This window comes from Diceros bicornis, chromosome 33 (genome assembly GCF_020826845.1).
Source record: "Diceros bicornis minor isolate mBicDic1 chromosome 33, mDicBic1.mat.cur, whole genome shotgun sequence".
In the NCBI taxonomy this organism is placed as follows: Eukaryota; Metazoa; Chordata; class Mammalia; order Perissodactyla; family Rhinocerotidae; genus Diceros; species Diceros bicornis.
In genome coordinates this window covers 19,583,310-19,602,714 of record NC_080772.1, presented here as the reverse complement: position 1 = coordinate 19,602,714, position 19,405 = coordinate 19,583,310, and the positions used below count along the sequence as shown (strand labels likewise).

At 38.3% G+C, this 19,405-nt stretch overlaps 2 protein-coding genes across 8 annotated transcripts in view; one reads left to right on the top strand and one right to left on the bottom strand.

Annotated features, from left to right (window-relative positions):
• ARFGEF1 (ADP ribosylation factor guanine nucleotide exchange factor 1) overlaps window positions 1–4,878 on the top strand; it is a 151,630-nt gene extending 146,752 nt beyond the window's left edge. For both annotated transcript variants that reach the window (XM_058528826.1, XM_058528825.1), the window contains exons 37-39: window positions 365–503; window positions 1,505–1,622; window positions 3,429–4,878. In XM_058528826.1, coding sequence (XP_058384809.1) covers window positions 365–503; window positions 1,505–1,622; window positions 3,429–3,593 — 422 coding nt within the window. In that variant the 3' untranslated portion in view covers window positions 3,594–4,878. The remainder of the gene's footprint in view (window positions 1–364; window positions 504–1,504; window positions 1,623–3,428) is intronic.
• Window positions 4,879–5,607: 729 nt separating this feature from the next.
• The window catches only part of CSPP1 (centrosome and spindle pole associated protein 1), a 233,987-nt gene continuing 220,189 nt past the window's right edge, over window positions 5,608–19,405 (bottom strand). For all 6 annotated transcript variants that reach the window (XM_058528814.1, XM_058528816.1, XM_058528815.1 and 3 more), the window contains 4 exons: window positions 16,984–17,047; window positions 11,211–11,320; window positions 8,830–8,968; window positions 5,608–6,884 (listed from right to left, as the gene is read on the bottom strand). In XM_058528814.1, coding sequence (XP_058384797.1) covers window positions 6,673–6,884; window positions 8,830–8,968; window positions 11,211–11,320; window positions 16,984–17,047 — 525 coding nt within the window. In that variant the 3' untranslated portion in view covers window positions 5,608–6,672. The remainder of the gene's footprint in view (window positions 6,885–8,829; window positions 8,969–11,210; window positions 11,321–16,983; window positions 17,048–19,405) is intronic.

Here is a 19,405-nt window from a genome sequence, read left to right as displayed (position 1 = left end):
TTGGGAGCCTGTTGCCGGCTGTGCGGGGCGTTCAAGTGCAGTTTCGTTTGAAGAGTTCCACTTTCCCAGGCCAAAAGTTGTTTTGTATTTCATATCCCCATCTTGAAAGGGGAGGAAATTCAAAACATAGAAGTCACCTCCCCTGTACAGTCTCGGGGCGTGCCTTCTCTGTGACTCGTGTCCTTTTGGGCCACCTCAAGGGTGTCAAGGCCCTGGTCACCAGCAGGCTGCTGTGGCTCAGGGCAGCTCTGCTGTGTAAGCAGATGTGACAGCTGAACGCACTCAGCATGTGCCTCCATACAGGCTATTTTGCCTTTATGTAAGATGCCTTCCCAGATTAATCCTGAAACTTCCCCTTTCTCAGGCTTCAAAGGCAAATCCAAACCCAACCTTCTGAAGCAGGAGACAAGCAGCCTGGCCTGTGGGCTGCGCATTCTCTTCCGGATGTACATGGACGAGAGCCGCGTTAGTGCCTGGGAGGAGGTCCAGCAAAGGCTTTTAAAGTAAGACTCTTGGCTAAGTTTCTGCCTTTGACCCGTGTGGCTGATGGTACTGAGCAGGAAAGGGCCACTAGCTTTGCACTGGGGGCAGAGTCCATGTCCCAGGCCCCTGATTAGAAGCTACAGGACTAAGCAGATAACTTGGGGCATAAGGAAGAGATGGTGAAAATTAAATACAGTCTTACAGGCAAACGTGCTTTTGCACAGTTAGTGACATATGAACAAATCGTGTCTGTTGTTGCTGTTCAAGGACAAAGGAGAAAGTTTTCTCTCTTAGAATTTAAAAACTTCAAACTATATTATAGTTCTGAGGCCTTTTTCACGCCACAGATAGCTCTATTTTTACAAATCGGTCATTTGTGAAAGTGAAAACTTGGCTGCCTGCATTTAGTTTCAAAAAATATTTTGAGTTTTTGTTGGTGATACGTTTTTTGCATTCTATTTCTGGTTAATGACAACTTAAGATTCTGTCCCTTAACATTTAAACTCATGCTAAGAGTCAAACATACCATCCAGAAAGAATACTATCAGCTGCACTGTACTTTTGTGTCTAATTGGGGAATAGATGTTCTCAGAGACCAGACATTTTAGAATTTGAAGAGATCACCTAGTCCCAGTTTTCCCATTTTATTGATGAGACTCTTAAGGCCCAGAAGAGTCTAAACCCTCAGAATTAGTGAGAGGAGGAGCCACCCCAGATTCCAGCCCAGGTCTTGACGTCAAGCTTGTGCATGTGCTACTGTACAGTAGCTTTGAATTCAGTGAAACTTAGGAAAATGTAGATTTTCTGATGAGTTGCAATGGCTTCTTTTAATGTTTGGTTTTCTTCCTAATTTGAAAAACATAAATGTTTACATTGACACTCCAGTTAATGTAAGCACATGGAATCTAGCAAGTTCCTAATAGTGAATATTTACTACGTTCTTCGTCTCAGTTGTTCTTCTCAGTGATGTCCGTACCAGCAGGTATGCAAGCACCTGTAAAGTGCCCCTTTTCTGTTACAGTGTCTGCAGTGAAGCTCTGAGTTACTTCCTTACTCTAACGTCGGAAAGTCATCGGGAAGCCTGGACTAATTTACTGCTTTTGTTTCTAACTAAAGTTTTAAAGATAAGTGATAATAGGGTAAGTATGAGACACTGTTATCTGGCCCAGCATTTCTAGCCTGCCTGCCATTGCGCACGAGTGGGAGGTGAGCATGTGCGGTTGCAGAGTCGCTGCCCAGGAGCTCTGAGCGGTGGAGCAAGCAAAGCCCAGGCCACACTGCTGCTTTGTGCCGGACCCCCGTGGCCTCCCTCTGTCTCCTCGTTGGCCCTCAGTCTTCTCCCTCCTTACCCCACTTTGTTCTCTAATCACTGATTCTGTAGGAGATTCAGTAGGGAGGAATCCGAATCCTTTAGGACATCTTGACAAGCTACTGGGTTCCCCAACACGTTGCAATTCCCATTCTGACCCCTGAAGTTTCCCCTTCTGCCCCATTCTGAAAAGTGCGCTCTGCCCCCTACCTGAAGCTACATCTGGGCTTCAGCCATCTTTTGGCATTTTTATTGGTTCCATGTGACCCAGAGCCCCTAGCAAACAGGCCATAAACTCATTTAAGAATTTTAAACTAGTAGAAATAAAGATAAAATACAAATATATAGCTGTAAATATAAATACATATTTAAAGTTTTCAAAAATACACATTTCACTCTTTAAAAACATATAGCAGGGCCGGCCCTGTGGCTTAGCGGTTAAGTGCGCGCAGTCTGCTACTGGCGGCCCGGGTTTGGATCCGGGCGCGCACTGACACACTGCTTGTCGGCTGTGCTGTGGCAGCATCCCACATACAGCAACTAGAAGGATGTGCAGCTATGACATACAACTATCTACTGGGGCTTTGGGGAGAACAGGGGGGGAAGAAAAAAGGAGGAGGATTGGCAACAGAGGTTAGCTCAGGGCCGGTCTTCCTCAGCAAAAAGAGAAGAATTGGCATGGATGTTAGCTCAGGGCTGATCTTCCTCAAAAGAAAAAAAAAGGTAAAAAAATATAGCAACTTACAGCTGACATAAATGGAAACGGAGGTTGCCATGATCCCTGATTAGGTTTAAAAATGCCTAGTCAGGTGGCCTGACATTTGACACTTCGGACCATGGAGGCCTATGGGACCCCAGAGCGCTGTGCGATGCACTCAGTACCATACAGATGTCCATCCCAAGTCATGTGCTCGGGGTCCACACGCATTTCCATCTGACTCCTGGGCCAGGTAGAGCTCGGACAAGTGACCTAAGGTACCAGCAGCCGTGTGGCTGGGAAGGACTCCAAACCCAGTCTTACTCCACAGCTTGCTTTCTTGACACTATGTTATCCTGCTTCCTTGTACCTTGTGGGGTGCGGGGAGCAGAAAAAGAGAGAAAACAGGCAACTAGTGTTCAGAGATGAAGGAACTACAAAGCAGAGAGACGATGTATATGGATTCAAATATAAATATGGCATATATAATCTTTGCCTGGAGACTGCATATTTTATATTGTGATATTAGGTAGAATTTTCCCTAAAAATTAAAATTTCACTTAACAAATAAGAGAGAGTTTCAATAACCCAGAGCTTATAAAAACTCAACTGTGGTTCCTGCTTGGCTTCTTTCTTTTGCTTATTACCTAGGAAAAACAATGATAAATACTAAAAATTTGTCTTAAGTTTATCAAGGAAATGTAATAGAAAATTTTTTTCAAAATAAGGCTAGCTAACTAAGTGATTAATGCTTGTATTAAGAGTGTCTTGAATACTTCTCAGTCTTTCAGTTCCATATTCAGTATAATCCCTGCTTTACGCAGACGCCTTTCCTGTGTGTGTGGAGGCCAGTGCGTGCGCCAGAGTGGTTTGGCTCTAAGGGCAGCGTGAGGTTTTGAATGCAAGCACTACTAATGGAGAAATTCATTTTCCCCCCAGTTTAAAGCTCATGCATCGTTCTACTACCCTCTCTTATGTGAAATTATGCAGTTTGACTTGATTCCTGAACTTCGTGCTGTTCTTAGAAGATTTTTTCTGCGAATCGGAGTAGTTTTTCAGATATCACAACCACCTGAGCAGGAACTTGGACTAAACAAGCAATGATGGGAACTTAATATTTTTCTGTTGGCGTTTACATCCCTCTGCTCTTTAAAAGGACCCTGGAGCTGAGGTTTCCTACCTGAAAATGGTTTTTCTGATTGCAGTGTCTAAGGCTTCCTGGTAAAGATGCTTAGAAGTAGAACTGAAACTTGGCAGTGCTCCAGTCCCTTTTTGTTATCTGATGGATTCTGTTTGTCACGCTGGGCTCCTGTTGAGCAGAAAGCCTGTTGCCACAGTTATCAGCTTATGCTCCTGTGTCCTTCCCTGTCCTCAGCAGTAGGGAGAGCACCACGTATATTTTGGCAGGTGTGGAAGTGAAACTTACCCAAAGAACTATAGATGTAAAGATTTGAACTTCTGCAAGAAGTACAACTCAGGAGAGCTGTATTTTGAAGGATTAAATGTTTATAATTGGGGGGTGGGGGGAGAAGAAGAAATTATTGTTCATGGTAAAAGATATTTAGCAACTATGGTATTCTTACTCTGAAGATTTTTGCACACTCAGGCTATCTGAGATACTGGTAATCATCCTTCTGTGAAAAATGTACAGAGATGCAGGTCTGTAATATAAAAATCTTAAACATTATATAGTTCTTCCTGCACTGTTTTCTTTATTTTCTTATTCATTTGCTAAATACCTATAATATTTTGTCAAATGCACTAAACATTTGGGTTGAACTTTTTTGTCTTTTTTATTTTGTGGAGATTTTGGTTTTGCCCTTTTTTGGGGAGGTAGTAATTTTGAGGGTTTAATGTGCCCAGAAGCTGTTGTGGCTGACAGTTGTTATGATCAACAACAACAAAAAAAAGGTAGAAAATATCCCCACTGACGTAACTACCTGTGGTATACTTCTCTTAGGGCTTTTAAAGATGAGCCATTAAAATAGAAATGATCCTTCATGGACGGAAACTTGAATCACTGCAAAATGAATCTAGGTTGCTGTCACTTTCTTTTCTTTTGGGTGGAGGGGCTTGGTGTAGATTTTACTCTCTGTACAGAATTTAATGTTGAATATATTAAAATAAATCTGGCATGGTTTGGGGAGGTTAGATTTACTGGAAATGTATTCATACTGTGAATTGTGCTCTGATGGTTAAAAAAACAAGATTGTCAAGCATTCCGTATTAACAGTGGATGTAGAAAATTTTTTCAGATGGATAAAATGTATATGGTACAGATGTAAAGTTTTCTATGTAAAAAATTCTGTACAACTTTCTGTACAATATTGATTCTCATCTGGCATATTCTAATCAGGTTATAGGTCAATAAAGTTTTTGGATTATTTCATCAATGCAATCAAAACCTGTGTCATCCACAGCCCCATGTTTCATTGATTCTTCATTTTTTTCATTAAAAGCCAAAGAGGAAAAGATATTTTCAGCCAGACCTACAAAGTCAGTATTCTTTAATTCTGATGTTTTTCTTAACAGCTTCTGGCATTAGATCCTCCCCGACACCCTGCTTTCTCAACCATAGGCTTTTCATAATAAATATTTTGTGTATTAACCTAGAATAAGGCTACACTATTTGAATGCTGAAGGAGCTCAAGTTCCCTTCGGGGCAGTTTGCACTGGGGCATTGTGTATCCTAGGAGGCAGTTCAAGTTGTGTGGTACAACAACAGCATTAAAAAGGAAAATGGAACACATCAAGATGATTTGAGGGTTGTGTTAAAAGACAGGAGAAGTGTTCAGTCGTCTTTGCTCTCACACCCCTCAGATAGATAATGAGCAGTTACTGAACAATGCATTTATAAGCGCACCATAATTTATTACCCCCAAGATGCAGCCCTGTTCACATGCAGCTGGATGTTTGTTTGTTAGAGCTGGGAGCCACCGAGGTCTTCCAGGCTGAGGCGTAAGTGTTTCAAATGACCTGGCAGTTTGTTATTTTATGGTATAGTATCAGGACTCTCCCGAGAGGAGACGAGGCTTTCCTCTTACTTTCAGATGAAGATAGATAGATGATATAAGAAGAACAATCTTTCTTTACAGTAAAATAAACAATGGTTAGATTACAAAATTGTATATAAAAAAATTTACATGCAGCTAAAATTGAAAATAGCAGAGAAATTTCACATTTGAGATAAACTTATCTGGTCTTGTCTGCCATTAATTATGTCAGTGGAACACTGGGGGTGCTCTCAGCTGTTGTGGTGCTAAAGAAAGACTCTTAAGAATTATTTCCCAGAATTTGAATTCATCTTTCCTTTTCTGAAGATACCTCTTGGAGTGATTGATTGATTGATTGACTAGAAAGACGGCCCACTTATGCAGGGGTCCGGGGTGGTGCAGCACGGATTCCAGTCTCTGTCCTTCACCCCTGGGTGTTCCTGCCTCTTCAACTTCTAAAACAAACACTGTGTCTAGAAACCTCAATTCCAGTTAAAATAAGAAATCAACATTGGTAATAAAAATAATTTATTTCTATCAAGAAGTAGTTAAATCATATAAATTAGTAATCTTAATGCCTTCATTGGCACAAAAATAGAGGCAGAAAGGTGTAACATTTAGTGCAAGGCTCGTGGGAATAAAATCAATTATGACTCCCATCATTTATGATGGCGTCATATGACTCCATATGACTCAGTAGCTATAAATGACATGGAAATGCCTAGCACATTTGATTCTCTCATTACATAGCAACTGGAATAGTCCCAATGTATTTACTAAATGAATTATTTTGATTAGCATTAACAATGGCAAATGTACATGTAACAAGGGGTATTCTGGTTTTACAGTACTGTTAAGACACTTGTGTTTTATTCACCTTATCTTACTGACAAGCAGAATTTAAATTAATGCACATATGGTAGTTGATTCCAAGAGTTCACTGCCACCCTAATTTATAGCAAAATTGTACAAAAAATAATTCTATATAATTCTACATTATAGAAATTAATAATCATGGCCTTTTATTTATGTACATCATATACATCATCATGGAAAAAATATACCTTATATACAGATGGAACATAAGTAACTTCCAGGTTAGGAGCCAAAAGTAGCACATATTATTAAAGGTTCAGATTTAACATTTCTTTCACCTTAAAAGGCACTGCTGAGTCCAATACAGATTTATTTTAACCGTGTGCAGTAGACAGGCCCTGCCAATTGAAAGTGCCTGGTTTTCCAGGAACCTCCTGCTGCTCCTGGTTCAGTTGCTCTGCCATGAATCGTTTCAGTGTTTCTGAGGTGCCCGGGCGGAGCCAGGGCTCAGTTGCTACAGAGTTTGTTCCATCATCACCCACGTGCCTCATGATGTCATCAGGGTCAACCAATGAACTTTCGTCATCTAAAAAAGGCAAGACAGACGTGACTCAGGTAACGGGTGGCAGGCAGGTGATGCGAACACATCTCCTGTAGTCTAACCCATTACAGCTCTCCATTTCCCCACAATATTATGTTCTAAACTGTACTGTTTTGTCCAGACCCCTCATTTTAGAGGTAGGAAAGCAAACCCAGGAAGGGGCAGATTTTATGAAACAAAAAATAAACTGAACAAGGTGACTCCATGGTACCAGCACCCACAGGGATTCCAAGGATAGCAAAGGAGACTGCGCCAAACATTAAGTTGACAGTAGAAGTGTAGGCAATCCAATCTTGCTTTGTCACCTTCAGGAGAAACTGAATGGATGCCACGCAAAACCTTTTTTTTTTTTTAATTTAGCAAGGTTTTGCAAATATTCCCAACCTATAATTGTAAGGAAATTACAAGTCATTTTAGGAAACTACTTCCATTCTTACACCCTAATCTAAGAGGTTGTGTCTACTCTATTAAGCAGTAGCTCTTAATTTATGTTTCATTATTTAATTGAATTGATTATACTCAACTTCCATATCTGTCTTACTTATTATTAGATAGAACATGAGGAAAATCTGTCTTCCTACCCTGTGATGTCAATTTCTTTTTTATTATTATTAGTACATCTCCTGGTCTGTGAAGGATTAGCCCAGCAAAGGGATATGCGCAATCAATTTAATGAACAATCAATCCACATCGTACCAAAAAGCTCCTGTTTGAAAGGACAGTGTTAAAAAAAAAAGTTTAGAAGTTGAAAATTTTCTGAAAGAGTAGATTCTTAAAATGTTCTATCTTCTCTCAATTTACATATATCACTGTTAAATATTAATTCAACTTATTGGCTCTAAAAGAAATTGAGGAACAGGTAATTCTCAGTATAGATTAAAAGAAAATTCCTAACAAATTAGAATACAAATAAAAAATTTTGAATTATAAAAAAAAAAAGAATTCCTTTTAGCTAAAAAGAAAGCACTGCTTTCCCCCTGTTCCCCATTTCTCCAGGTATACTATGAGAAGTGCTGCTCCATCAAGTTACCATGGTTGCTGGTATTTGGTATGGAATTACTACCATCAGAACAGACACCTTAACTGCTAGAGATTATATGAGTACAGATGTAAATTAACACAGTTATTAAAAGTAGGATCTAAAAATATCTTAAGAAAATTGCCATTAGAAAATTATTGTAATGTAGCTTAACAGACTAAAGAGAATTGTCCAGATACACCACTCTACAATTTGCTAAAACTAATAATACGACTCATCACTATAAAATTGTCCCCTTGTCCTGACTAATAGCACTGACATAAAAAAGGTGGTCTAGGGCTGGGGAAGAAGCCATTAGTTGCCTAAGGAACCATCCTGCCTGCCTGTGCTTGGTGAACAAGCTTTAACCTGCTGGCAACCAAAGCAATAAGAGACAGCGAAGGCCAACATAATGAGAAGACTAAACTTTGACTTATAAAAAAAGCAAATATTAATCTGAGGCTATTTTGCTTTGTCCATGGTACAGAAAGCCAAATAAAAAGGTAAAAAAAATTTCTTTGTAGTACTACAAATTTGTAATAGACATACTATCTGAAGATCTCAAAGTTTTAAAGTTAATTTCTTTTAATCTCTCACTTCAGTGAGAGAAGTGAGATGCTGATACTAATCTGCATTTTCCCTGTTGAAAGCAAAGCCTGGATATATTTAATAAGCAAAAACTTCATCTGTTTAGAACCCACCTGAAAATGAGTACCCTATCTGGTAGAAAGAATCTGATGTAAAATTAATCCTGAGTCCTGGTTTGCTGGATAAGTTGTAGGTTCTAGGCCCTACAACTCAAAGGATTTCAAAATATTCCATCTGTCCCTCAGCCATCAGTGAAAACTTCCAGTAAGCAGGTTTAAGAGTTCTTACAGAATTCACTCTAGGCCATTAAACTTGGCCATTTACCTGTATTGATAGGTTTATTCTGAAGTTCATTCAATCTTCGCATTCGTTCCTCATTTCTCATTCTAAGATGATCGATATTTAAACTGGATACAGATTTTAAAGAGAGACCATCTGGTGGTACATTAGGATGACTTTTATCCTGTAGTTAGAAAAGAGAACTTCAGAGAAAAGACCATTAACATAAAATATGTTTGGAATAAATCAGTGAAACAAAACATGTTCTTGCCCTTGATAAATGTACAGTGTGATGAACAAAATAAAACAAATGAAGGTCAGTATTTGTATTTTAACTGCCAGTGTTTATCCATGCAGGCTCAGATGAAGGCATAGCATTTGTGATAACATATAAATGCTGCCAGACTAGACAGAGGTGGGGAATCATAAGACATACAGGGAAAAAACTGAAACAGCAGGGACTAAGAATCAGCCCAACTACAGTAATCAAGACAGGGTGGTAGTGGCAGAAGGAGAAATATATAGATCAACGGAATCGAAACTAGAGTCCAGAAATAAACCCTTACATTTATGGACAGAGGAGTCAACAACATTCACTAGGGGAAAGAACAGTCTTTTCAACAATGGTACTGGAACAGCTGGATGTCCACATACAAAAGAATGAATTTAGACTCCTACGCCTCACGCCATACACAAAAATTAACTCAAAGTGGATCACTGACCTAAATTTAAAGGCGAAAATGATAAAACTCTTAGCAGTAACTTTCATGATCTTGGGTTAGGCAATGGTTTCTTAGATATGACACCAAAAGCATGATCGATAAAAGAGAAGATTCATAAGTTGTACCTCATCAAAATTAGAAACTTCTGTACTTCAATGGACACCATCAAGAAAGTAAAAAGACAGCCCATAGAATAAGAGAAAATACTTGCAAATCATACATCTAATATGGGACATGTATCCAGACTATATAAAGAACCAACAACTCAACAATAAAAAGACAACTTGATTTGAAAATGGGCAAAGGATCTGAATAGACATTATCTCCCAAGATGTGCAAATGGCTAAGAGGTACATGAAAAGATGATCAACATCATTAGTCAGGGAAATACAAATCAAACCCACAATGAGATACTCCTGCACACTCACTAGGATGGCTATAAAAAAAGACAGTAACAAGTGTTGGCCAGGATGTGAAGAAACTGGAACCTGCATACACCGCTGGTGGAAATGGAAAATGGTGCAGCCACTTTGGAAAACAGTCTGGTAGTTCCTCAAAATGCTAAACATAGTTACCATATAACCCAACAATTCTACTCCTAGGTATATAGGCAAGAGACAAGAAAATATCAAAAAACTTGTACATGAAATGTTAAAAGCAGCAATATTCATAAGAGACAAAAAGTGGAAACAACCCAAATGTCCGTCAAGTGTTGAATGGATAAACAAAATGTGGAATATCCATACAATGAAATATTAATTCAGCAATAAAAAGGAATCAAGTACTGACATGCTATAACTTAGATGACCTTTGGGGAAAAAAATAAAATGAAAGAAGCCAGTAACAAATGACCAAATATTGTGTGTGTCCAGAAAAGGCAAATCTATAGAGACAGAAAGTAGATTAGTGGTTGCCAAGGGAAACAAGTAAACATGTTAGTGCCACCTAGTAAATAAAGCTATACATATAATAATGCTAATAACAGCATTTGTCATTTGTTGAGAGCTCCTCGCATACTTGACTCCATGCTAAATGCTTCACATGTATTATGTAACTATATCTCCATGTCATATATAAGGAAACACAAACAGAGTTTAAGAAATTGCCCAAAGTTGCTGACCCAAGAAAGAAGTGCCATTGTTGGGACAGGTACTCAGGACTCCAAAGCCTGTACTTTTTACTGGCTACACTGTAAAAACATGTACACATGTTGTGTGAAAAGAACATGGGTTTGAATATCAGCCTTCCTGGCTATGTGACCTTGGGCAACTTATCTGACCAAATAGAGAAGATGCTTATATAATAGGCTTAGGTGATAAGCAAGATACAGCAAATTTCCCAATAAATGGTATTAGCTGCTTCCTGTGCCTTCTCTGAAATCCATATATTCTGCCAGGGGAAGGAGGAAGGTTGGGGTGAGGAATTAACATTTATAGGGCAGAGATTCTGTGCCAGGTACCAGGCACTTATAGCCACCCTAGGAGATAGGAAAATACTACCTCGAAGAAGCCAAAGCACCAGAATTCAATGACCAAGGTCATCCAGCTAATTGGTGGTTGAACCTAGATTCAGACCCATGTTCACCTCTCATCCAGAGCAAGTGCTCGCTCTTTACTGGACCACACCAATTCAGCATGGGTCAGAACCCAGACCTCTCACTCCTAAAATGAAAAGGGAAAAAAGAAAAGGACACTTCATACATACAAAGTCCACTCCTTTCAATTTGTTCCTCCTGCGCTCCCTTGCAGAGGGCAGCTGTGATGGTGGAGGGAGGGCATCATCTTCGATCGCAGGATACGTCTCACCATAAGCACCTAGAAGATCCACACAAGGGAGAAGTCTTAAACACCCACCATTTCAAATCATTTTACTCAGAGCTAACCCAAGACTCTGTTTTTTAATAGCTTTATTAAGATATTTACATAAAATAAAATTCACCCACTATAAATATACATAGTTCAATGATTTTTATAAAATTGTGTAATCATCACTACAACCTCAAAAAGTTCCTTTGTGCTTGTCGGCAATCACTCCCTACTCCCACTTGCCCAGCCCCAAGTAAACACTGATCTGCTTTCAGTCTAAACAGATTTACCTTTCCTGAGATTCAATATAAATGGAATTATACAATGTAATACTTTCTGTCTTTCACTTAGCATAATGTGTTTGGGGTTCATGTATGTTGTACCATGTAGCAGTAGTTCATTCTATTTTATTGCTGAATAGTACTCCATCATATGGATATATCACATTTTGTCTATGCATTCACCAGCTGATGGTCACTTGAACTATTTCTAGTTGGCAATTATTAATAATGCTTCTATGAACATTCACGCACATGTCTTTGTGTGACCATATGTTCTCATTTCTTTGGAATATTCTTAGGAGTGAAACTGCTGGATACCAGGATAACTCTAAACTGCCAAACCATTTTCAAAAGTAGTTCTACCATTTTACATTGTAAGAAGGTTCTAGTTTCCTTATCCTCATCAACACTTGGTATTGTCAGTCTTTTTGATCATAGCCATTCTAGTGGGCCAGCAGCCTATTTGACCATGGAGATGAATAGCTCACAATATTTAGAATTTTTTCCCCAACTCTTTATTTTGAAAAAATTAAAATCTAAAGAAAAGTTATAATACTATCAATACCTAAAATCGCCATTTCTTATTCTGCCAATTTACTTTACTTCTGTGTATATTTTGGCAGATTTTTGCTGAACATGTTGCAGACATTGTGACACTTCGTCCCTGAATACTTCAGCATGTGCCATCCAAGAACAAGGGCAGTCTCCTACACAGCCACCATCTCATCATGACAGTCAGGAAATTGAACATTGATACAATACTATCATTTAACATAAATACTCCCTTCCCCCCCATACTCACAGCTTACTCCACTATCAGCAGCCCCCTCCAGAGTGGTACATCTGTTAAAATCGATGAACCTACACTGACACATCATTATCACCCAAAGTCCATACTTTACATTAGGGTTCACTCTTCGTGGTGTACATTCTACGGGTTTGGCATATATCCACCAGTATCACACAAAATAGCTTCACTGCCCTAAAAATCCTCTGTGCTCCACCTACTCATTCCTCCTGCTCTAACCCCTAGCAACCACTGATCTTTTCACTGCCTCCATAGTTTTGCCTTTCCCAGAATGTCATATAGTTGGAATCATACAGTGTGCAGCCTATTCAGATGGGCTTCTTTCACTTATATACATTCAAGGTTCCTCTACATCTTTTCATGGCTTCGTAGCTCATTTCTTCTTAGCACTGAATAACACTGCACTGTCTAGATGTACCACAGTGTATTTATCCATTCTCCTACTGAAGGACATCTTGGTTGCTTCCAGGTTTTGGCAATTACGGAGAAAATTGCTATAAACATCTGTGTACAGGTTTTTGTGTGGACACATGTTTCAACTCCTTTGAGTAAATACCAAGGAGTGCAACTGCTGGATCATACGGTAAGAGTATGTTTAGTTTTGTAAGAAACTGTCAAAGCAGCTGTACCATTTTGCATTCCCACCAGCAATGAGTGAGAGTTCCTATTCCTCCAGAGCATGGTCAGCATTTGGTGTTGTCAGTGTTCTGGATTTTGGCCATTCTATTAGTTGTGTAGTGATATTTCATTGTGTTAATTTGCATTTCCCCGATGACATAGGATGGAGCATCTTTTCACATGCTTATTTACCATCTGGATGTCTTCTTTGGTGAAGTGTCTGTTTGGGTCTTTTGCCTATCTTTTGATCGGGTTGCTTTTTTTCTTATTGTTGAGTTTTAAGAGTTCTTTGTATATTTTAGATAAGTCCTAGATATGTCTTTCTCGCAAATATTTTCTCCCAGTCTGTGGCTTGTCTTCTCGTTCTCTTGACGTTGTCCTTCACGGAGCATTAGTTTTTAATTTTAATGAAGTTCAGTTTATCAATTATCTCTCTCATGGATTGTGTGTCATATCTAAAAAGTCACTGCCATACCCAGTTCTTCTAAGTTTTCTCCTATGTTATCTTCCAGAAGTTTTATAATTTTGCATTTTATATTTGGGTCTATGGTGCATTTGAGTTGATTTTTGTGAAAAGTGTTTCTAGATTCATTTTTTTGCACGTGGATGTCCAGTTGCTCTAGTGCCATTTGTTGAAAAGACTGTCTTTTCCCCATTGCACTGCTTTTGCTCTTTTATCAAAGATTAGTTAGTTGACTATACTTGTGTGGTTCTATTTCTGGATTCTGTTCTGTTCCACTGATCTATTTGTCTGTTCTTTTGCTAATACCATACTGTCTTGATTAGTATAACTATAGTAAGTCTTGAAGTCAGTTAGTGTCAGTCCTCCAACTGTTCTTCTCCTTCAATACTGTGTTGGTTACTCTGGGTCTTTTGCCGCTCCATATAAAATTTAGAATCAGTTTGCCGATACCCACAAAATAACTCACCAGGATTTTGATTGGGATTTCACTGAATTTACAGATCAAGTTGGGAAGAATTGACATCTTGACAATATTGATTCTCCCATCCATGAACATGGACTATCTCTCCATTTATTTAGTTCCTTTATTTCTTTCATGAGAGTTTTGTAGTTGTCCTCATATAGATCTTGTACATATTATGTAAGATTTATATCTAAGTATTTCTTTTTTAATGGGGTGCTAATGTAAATGATATTGTGTTTTAAATTTCAAGTTCCACTTGTTCATTGCTGGTATATCGGAAAGTGGTTAACTTTTGTGTATTAACCTGGTATCCTGCAACCTTGCTATAATTGCTTATTAGTACTAGGCTGTTTTGTTGTTGTTGTTGATTCTTTCAGATTTTCTACAGACAATCATGTCATCTGAGCGTAAAGACAGTATTATTTCTTCCTTCCTAATATATATACCTTTTATTTCCTTTTCTTGCCTTATTGCATTAGCTAGGGCCTCCATAATGATGTTGAGGAGTGGTGAGAGGGAACATCTTTGCCTTGTTCTTGATCTTAGCAGGAAGGTTTCTAGTTTCTCATCATTAAATATGATGCAGGCAGGTTTTTTGTAGATGTTCTTTATCAAGTTAAGGAAGTTCCCACCTATTCCTAGTTTGCTGAGAGTTATCATGAATGGGTGTTGAATTTTGTTCAATGCCTTTCCACATCTATTGATAATGATCATGCAATTTCTCTTCTTTAGACTGTTGACGTGATGGATTATAGTAATTGATTTGGATGAATTATATTAATTGAATGTAAACCAGCTTTGCATACCTGGTATAAATCTCACTTTGTTGTAGTGTATAATTCTTTTTATACATTGTTGGATTCAATTTGCTAATATTTTCTTGAGAATTTCTGCATCTATGTTCATTAGAGATATTGGTCTGTAGTTTTCTTATGACAGCTTTTTTCTGGTTTGGTATTAGGGTAATGCTGGCCACATAAAATGAGTTAGGAGTATTCCCTCTGCTTCTATCTTCTGGAAGAGGCTGTAGATATTTGGTATAATTCTTCCCTAAATGTTGGGTAGAATTCACCAGTGAACCCATCTGGGCCTGATGCTTTCTGTTTTGGAAGGTTATTAATTATTGATTCAATTTTTTTATTATTATAGTCAATTTGGGTTTTTCTTCCAGCTTTGCTGAGACATAACTGACATATAACATTGTGTAAGTTCAAGGTGTACAATGTGATGATTTGATATACATATGTATTGTGAAATGTTTACCATAATAAGGTTAGTTAACACATGCTTCACCTCACATAATCACCATTTTGTTGCTGCTGTTATGGTGAAAACATTAAAGCTCTACTCTCATAGCAACTTTCAAATATACAATACAATATTGTTAACTATAGTCACCATGCTGCACATCAGATCCCTGGAATTTACTCATCTTACAACTGAAAGTTTGTACCCTTTGAGTAACATTTCCACATTTCTCCCACCTCTCAATTTCTTTAACAGATATAGGCCTATTCGAATTCTATTTCTTCTTGTGTGACTTCTGGCAGATTGTGACTTTCAAGGAACTTGTCTATTTCTCTAGGTTATCAAAAAAAAAAAGCACTGAAACTACCAGCCTTACTCACATTCATTAAAACAGTGGTAACACAGTCATGACCATGGGATATTTATGGTGACCATTAATCAGAAAGACAAACTGCTGTATCTTTAGCCTAGTATAACTAAATATTCCAGTACACCATCTTGAACGCCCTAGACTGTCTTCCTTGTTAGCAGGAACAGGTCACATTTCCCTGATGCCTCCACAGACAAGCTATCTTCCCATCCCTATTTCCTGCTGGTTTCTCTGTCTTACTCACTGTCTACAATATGACTTCCTTGGAAAGGAAAAACTCATTTAAAAAAAAAAAACTGGAAGACAAATATAGACTAGCTTGGAATTTTTATCACATGAATATATAAAGTAATTGGCATGAAATACAACTAATATGTAGAAGAGAGAATTCTCTGATGGACCTAGCATGGCAGAAAAGCTATAGAGTACATAATTATAAGCATATATTACAGTACTCAAGAAAAAAGAGCCTGTGGTACCTTCACATATCTTCTGAAGACTAAGTTATATTCTTACAACTTTTTAAAACTGAAATATTTATTAAGATAATTGTAGATTCACATGCAGTTGTAAGAAATAATAGAGATCCCTGGTACACTTTGCCCAGTTAACCCCAATGGTAACATTTTGCAAAACAAGAGCAACAATCTCACACCCAGGATACTGATACTGATACAATCCACCAACCTTATTCTAATTTCCCCAGTAATACTTGTACTCATTTGCGTGTTTGTGTGTATTAAGTTCTATATCATTTTATTGCCTGTTTACATTTGTTTATCAACTCCCACTGTCAAGATTAAAAACTGTTCCAAAAGCACAAGAATCCTTCATGTCACCCTTTTATAACTACACACACCTCTCCTTACCCCCAACCCTGGCAACTACTAGTCCTTATTTAATTTCTAAAATTTTGTCATTTTAAAAATGTTATATAAATGGAATCATACAGAATGTAACTTTTGGGAACTGGATTTTTTTGTTCAGCAATATTTCTCTGGAGAGTCATCCAAGTTATCATGTGTATCAACAGTCTGTTCCTTTTTAGTGCTTAGTAGTATAATGCATGGTATGGATGTACTACAATTTGTTTAACTGTTCACCTGCTGGAAGACATCTGGGCCGATTCCAGGCTTTGGCTATTAGAAGTAAAGCTGTTATGAAAATTCATGTATAGGTTTTTGTGTGAACCATTCCTATCACTTCTAAAGTTCATATTAGTTATTCTAATTTTGAAAACTCTCTAAGTCATATTTGATGATTATTCATTAAGTTAGTAAAACAGAATATTCCTTTTTTTTACCACCTTTCACAACAAAGAATAAAGTATCGATTTTTTAAGTATGGAGAAAAACACTTAAAAGAAACATAAATAATGTTTAATAGTTAAACAAATAGATTGGTAAAATAAATATACTCACCAATAAAAGCACTATCAGATTCCAATAATGAATTTTTCAAGAAATCATTAGTGTCATCTCTAGGCTAAAAGAAACATCATATATTAATGACTATTTTTATTAGTCTCTGTGGAAAAACATCAATTTGTACTAAGAGGCACAAGTCTTTACACTGTCCCCAATATTAGCAAAAGAGGATAGGGACAGGCAGGACTGGCTGCTTTCCTCCTACACTGCATTCCAATGCCCAGTAAATACAGGAAAGGCTATGCATCTACAACTCCCAGCAGGGTAGAGAAGGCAACAGTAAGACTTGATCTCTCCAGCCTAAAACTTTTGGCAAGCAGACTTCTACTCCCTAACTGCACTCCTTTCTGCACCCTTGTGGTTGAAGTCAAATAAAAGAGTCATATTATTGCTGATAAAAACTATTATATTTTCATAGAGTATGAAGCAATGAACCCAATTAAACATTAAAAGTCTATAAACCATTGCCAAGATTCAATTCATTCTTTGAATAAATCTGTATAGTGCACTTACTATTTCCTCCATGCTAGGAACTGGAGATACAAAGATGAATAAGAGTTTCTGCTCTGGAGTAGATCATAGTCCCGTGGGAGAGAGAGAGGCATGCCCTCAATAATGACAGCCCTATATGACAGCAGTTGTCACAAAGGCATAGCAAAGATATAGAGGGACACAAAGTAGGAGAAAAAAATAATGCTAGGGTTGGGCTTATAATGAGCTCTCAAATGAGAGGTACCATAAATTTACATACAAAGAATTTTACACTAGGGATAATATCACCCTATATGTTGGAAGGAGCCTAAGTCACCTAACACCACCTCCCTACACCTCCCCCCAAATTCCTAGGATTTGCTAGAACACTCCAGTGAAGAGCTGTCCATTAATTTTTAAGGAAATACATTCCACATTGATACACAGTATTAATTATCAGAAAGTTCTTCTCTTTCACTGAATTCTTCCATATACTGAATTTAAATCTCCTTTTTAATTTACAACCCATTGACTCTACTTCTGCTTTCTAGCATGATAATAATAGTGATGATAATAACAGCATCTAATATTTACCAAATGGTCTGAACCAGCTGTTCTTAGCACTGCACACATATTGCATCACAGTTATGATGCTGAGTTTCTACTTGGTTTTATGTTATTAATCCAGGATTTTAACCAAAATCCCAGATGTTAAATTTCAGTATCTTTCACTGAGAAATGTGCCTGCTACATACGGAGAACGTACCGATCTGCAGAGTATTCAGGAATAGATGTCAATACATCCCAGGCCATGTGGTACGGGGACAAGGGGAGGGGGAGCTCCAGAGTCCAGCCTGGGTTCAAATCTTGGCTTTACTGCTTATTGACTGTGTGATCACGGCTAGCAGTTTCCTCTTATGTAAAATCGGGATAAGCATACCTTGCTGTGAACTTTAGAGTATATAAATGCGAAGTACCTCTCACAGGTACAGAGTGTGGTCAATAAATGATAGCTATTAGCAACATCATTATCATCATCATCATTATCAGTTCAAAACCAAGCACCAACAGCTACCAACTGGTAACCCTGGGCAACTAACAGCCTAGCTGAGCCTTACTTTTACAATCTGAAAATGGGGATAATACTACCTGTATCATTAGTGTGTGTGAAGATTAAATTTATTTCCAACCTCGATCTTTTCCCTTGAACTCTGTCTCTTATCTGTCTACTCACCAGCTCCAATTGTTTGTCTAACAGGCATCTCAAAGTTACCATGGAAACTAAATTCCTAATCTCCCCCATCTCTGAATTTGTTTCCCCTGCTTCTCCACTTCTGTAAATAGCAACTTTGAACCAAAACCTTGAAGTCCATCTTTGACTCCTCTCACAGCCCACATCCAATATGTTAAAAATCTTTTCAGGTCTCTTTTCAAAATAAATCCAATGACTTCTGACCACTTCCACTGCTCCTACCCTAGGCTAAATCACCTTATGTCTTACCTGGATTATAGCAGTAGCCTCCTATCCCCCTCAGTATATTCTCAACAAATAGCAGTCAGTGATCATGTTAAAACACGAAACAAATCGTGTCACTCCTCTGCTCAAAAACTTTGGAAGCTTCTCATCACATTCACAGCATAAAGGGCAAAACCCTAGGACGGCCTCCGAGGCTCTGCAGTCCAGCCCATCACCTCTCTAACTTGTCTGCTCCCACCTGCCCTCGCTCATGGCTCTCCAGCCTCCCAGCCTTCTCACTGCTCCTTGCATGTACCAGGCCTACTCCTGTCCGGGGTCTCTGCCTGGAAGGTTCTTCCTCCAGATGTGTCTCCCAATATTTCACATGGCCACCTCCCTGATGTCCTTATTCAAATGCTACCTACTCAGTAGGCCTTCCATGTTCACTGTATTTCAAATTGTAAACCCTCTCACCCTAGTATTCCCCAA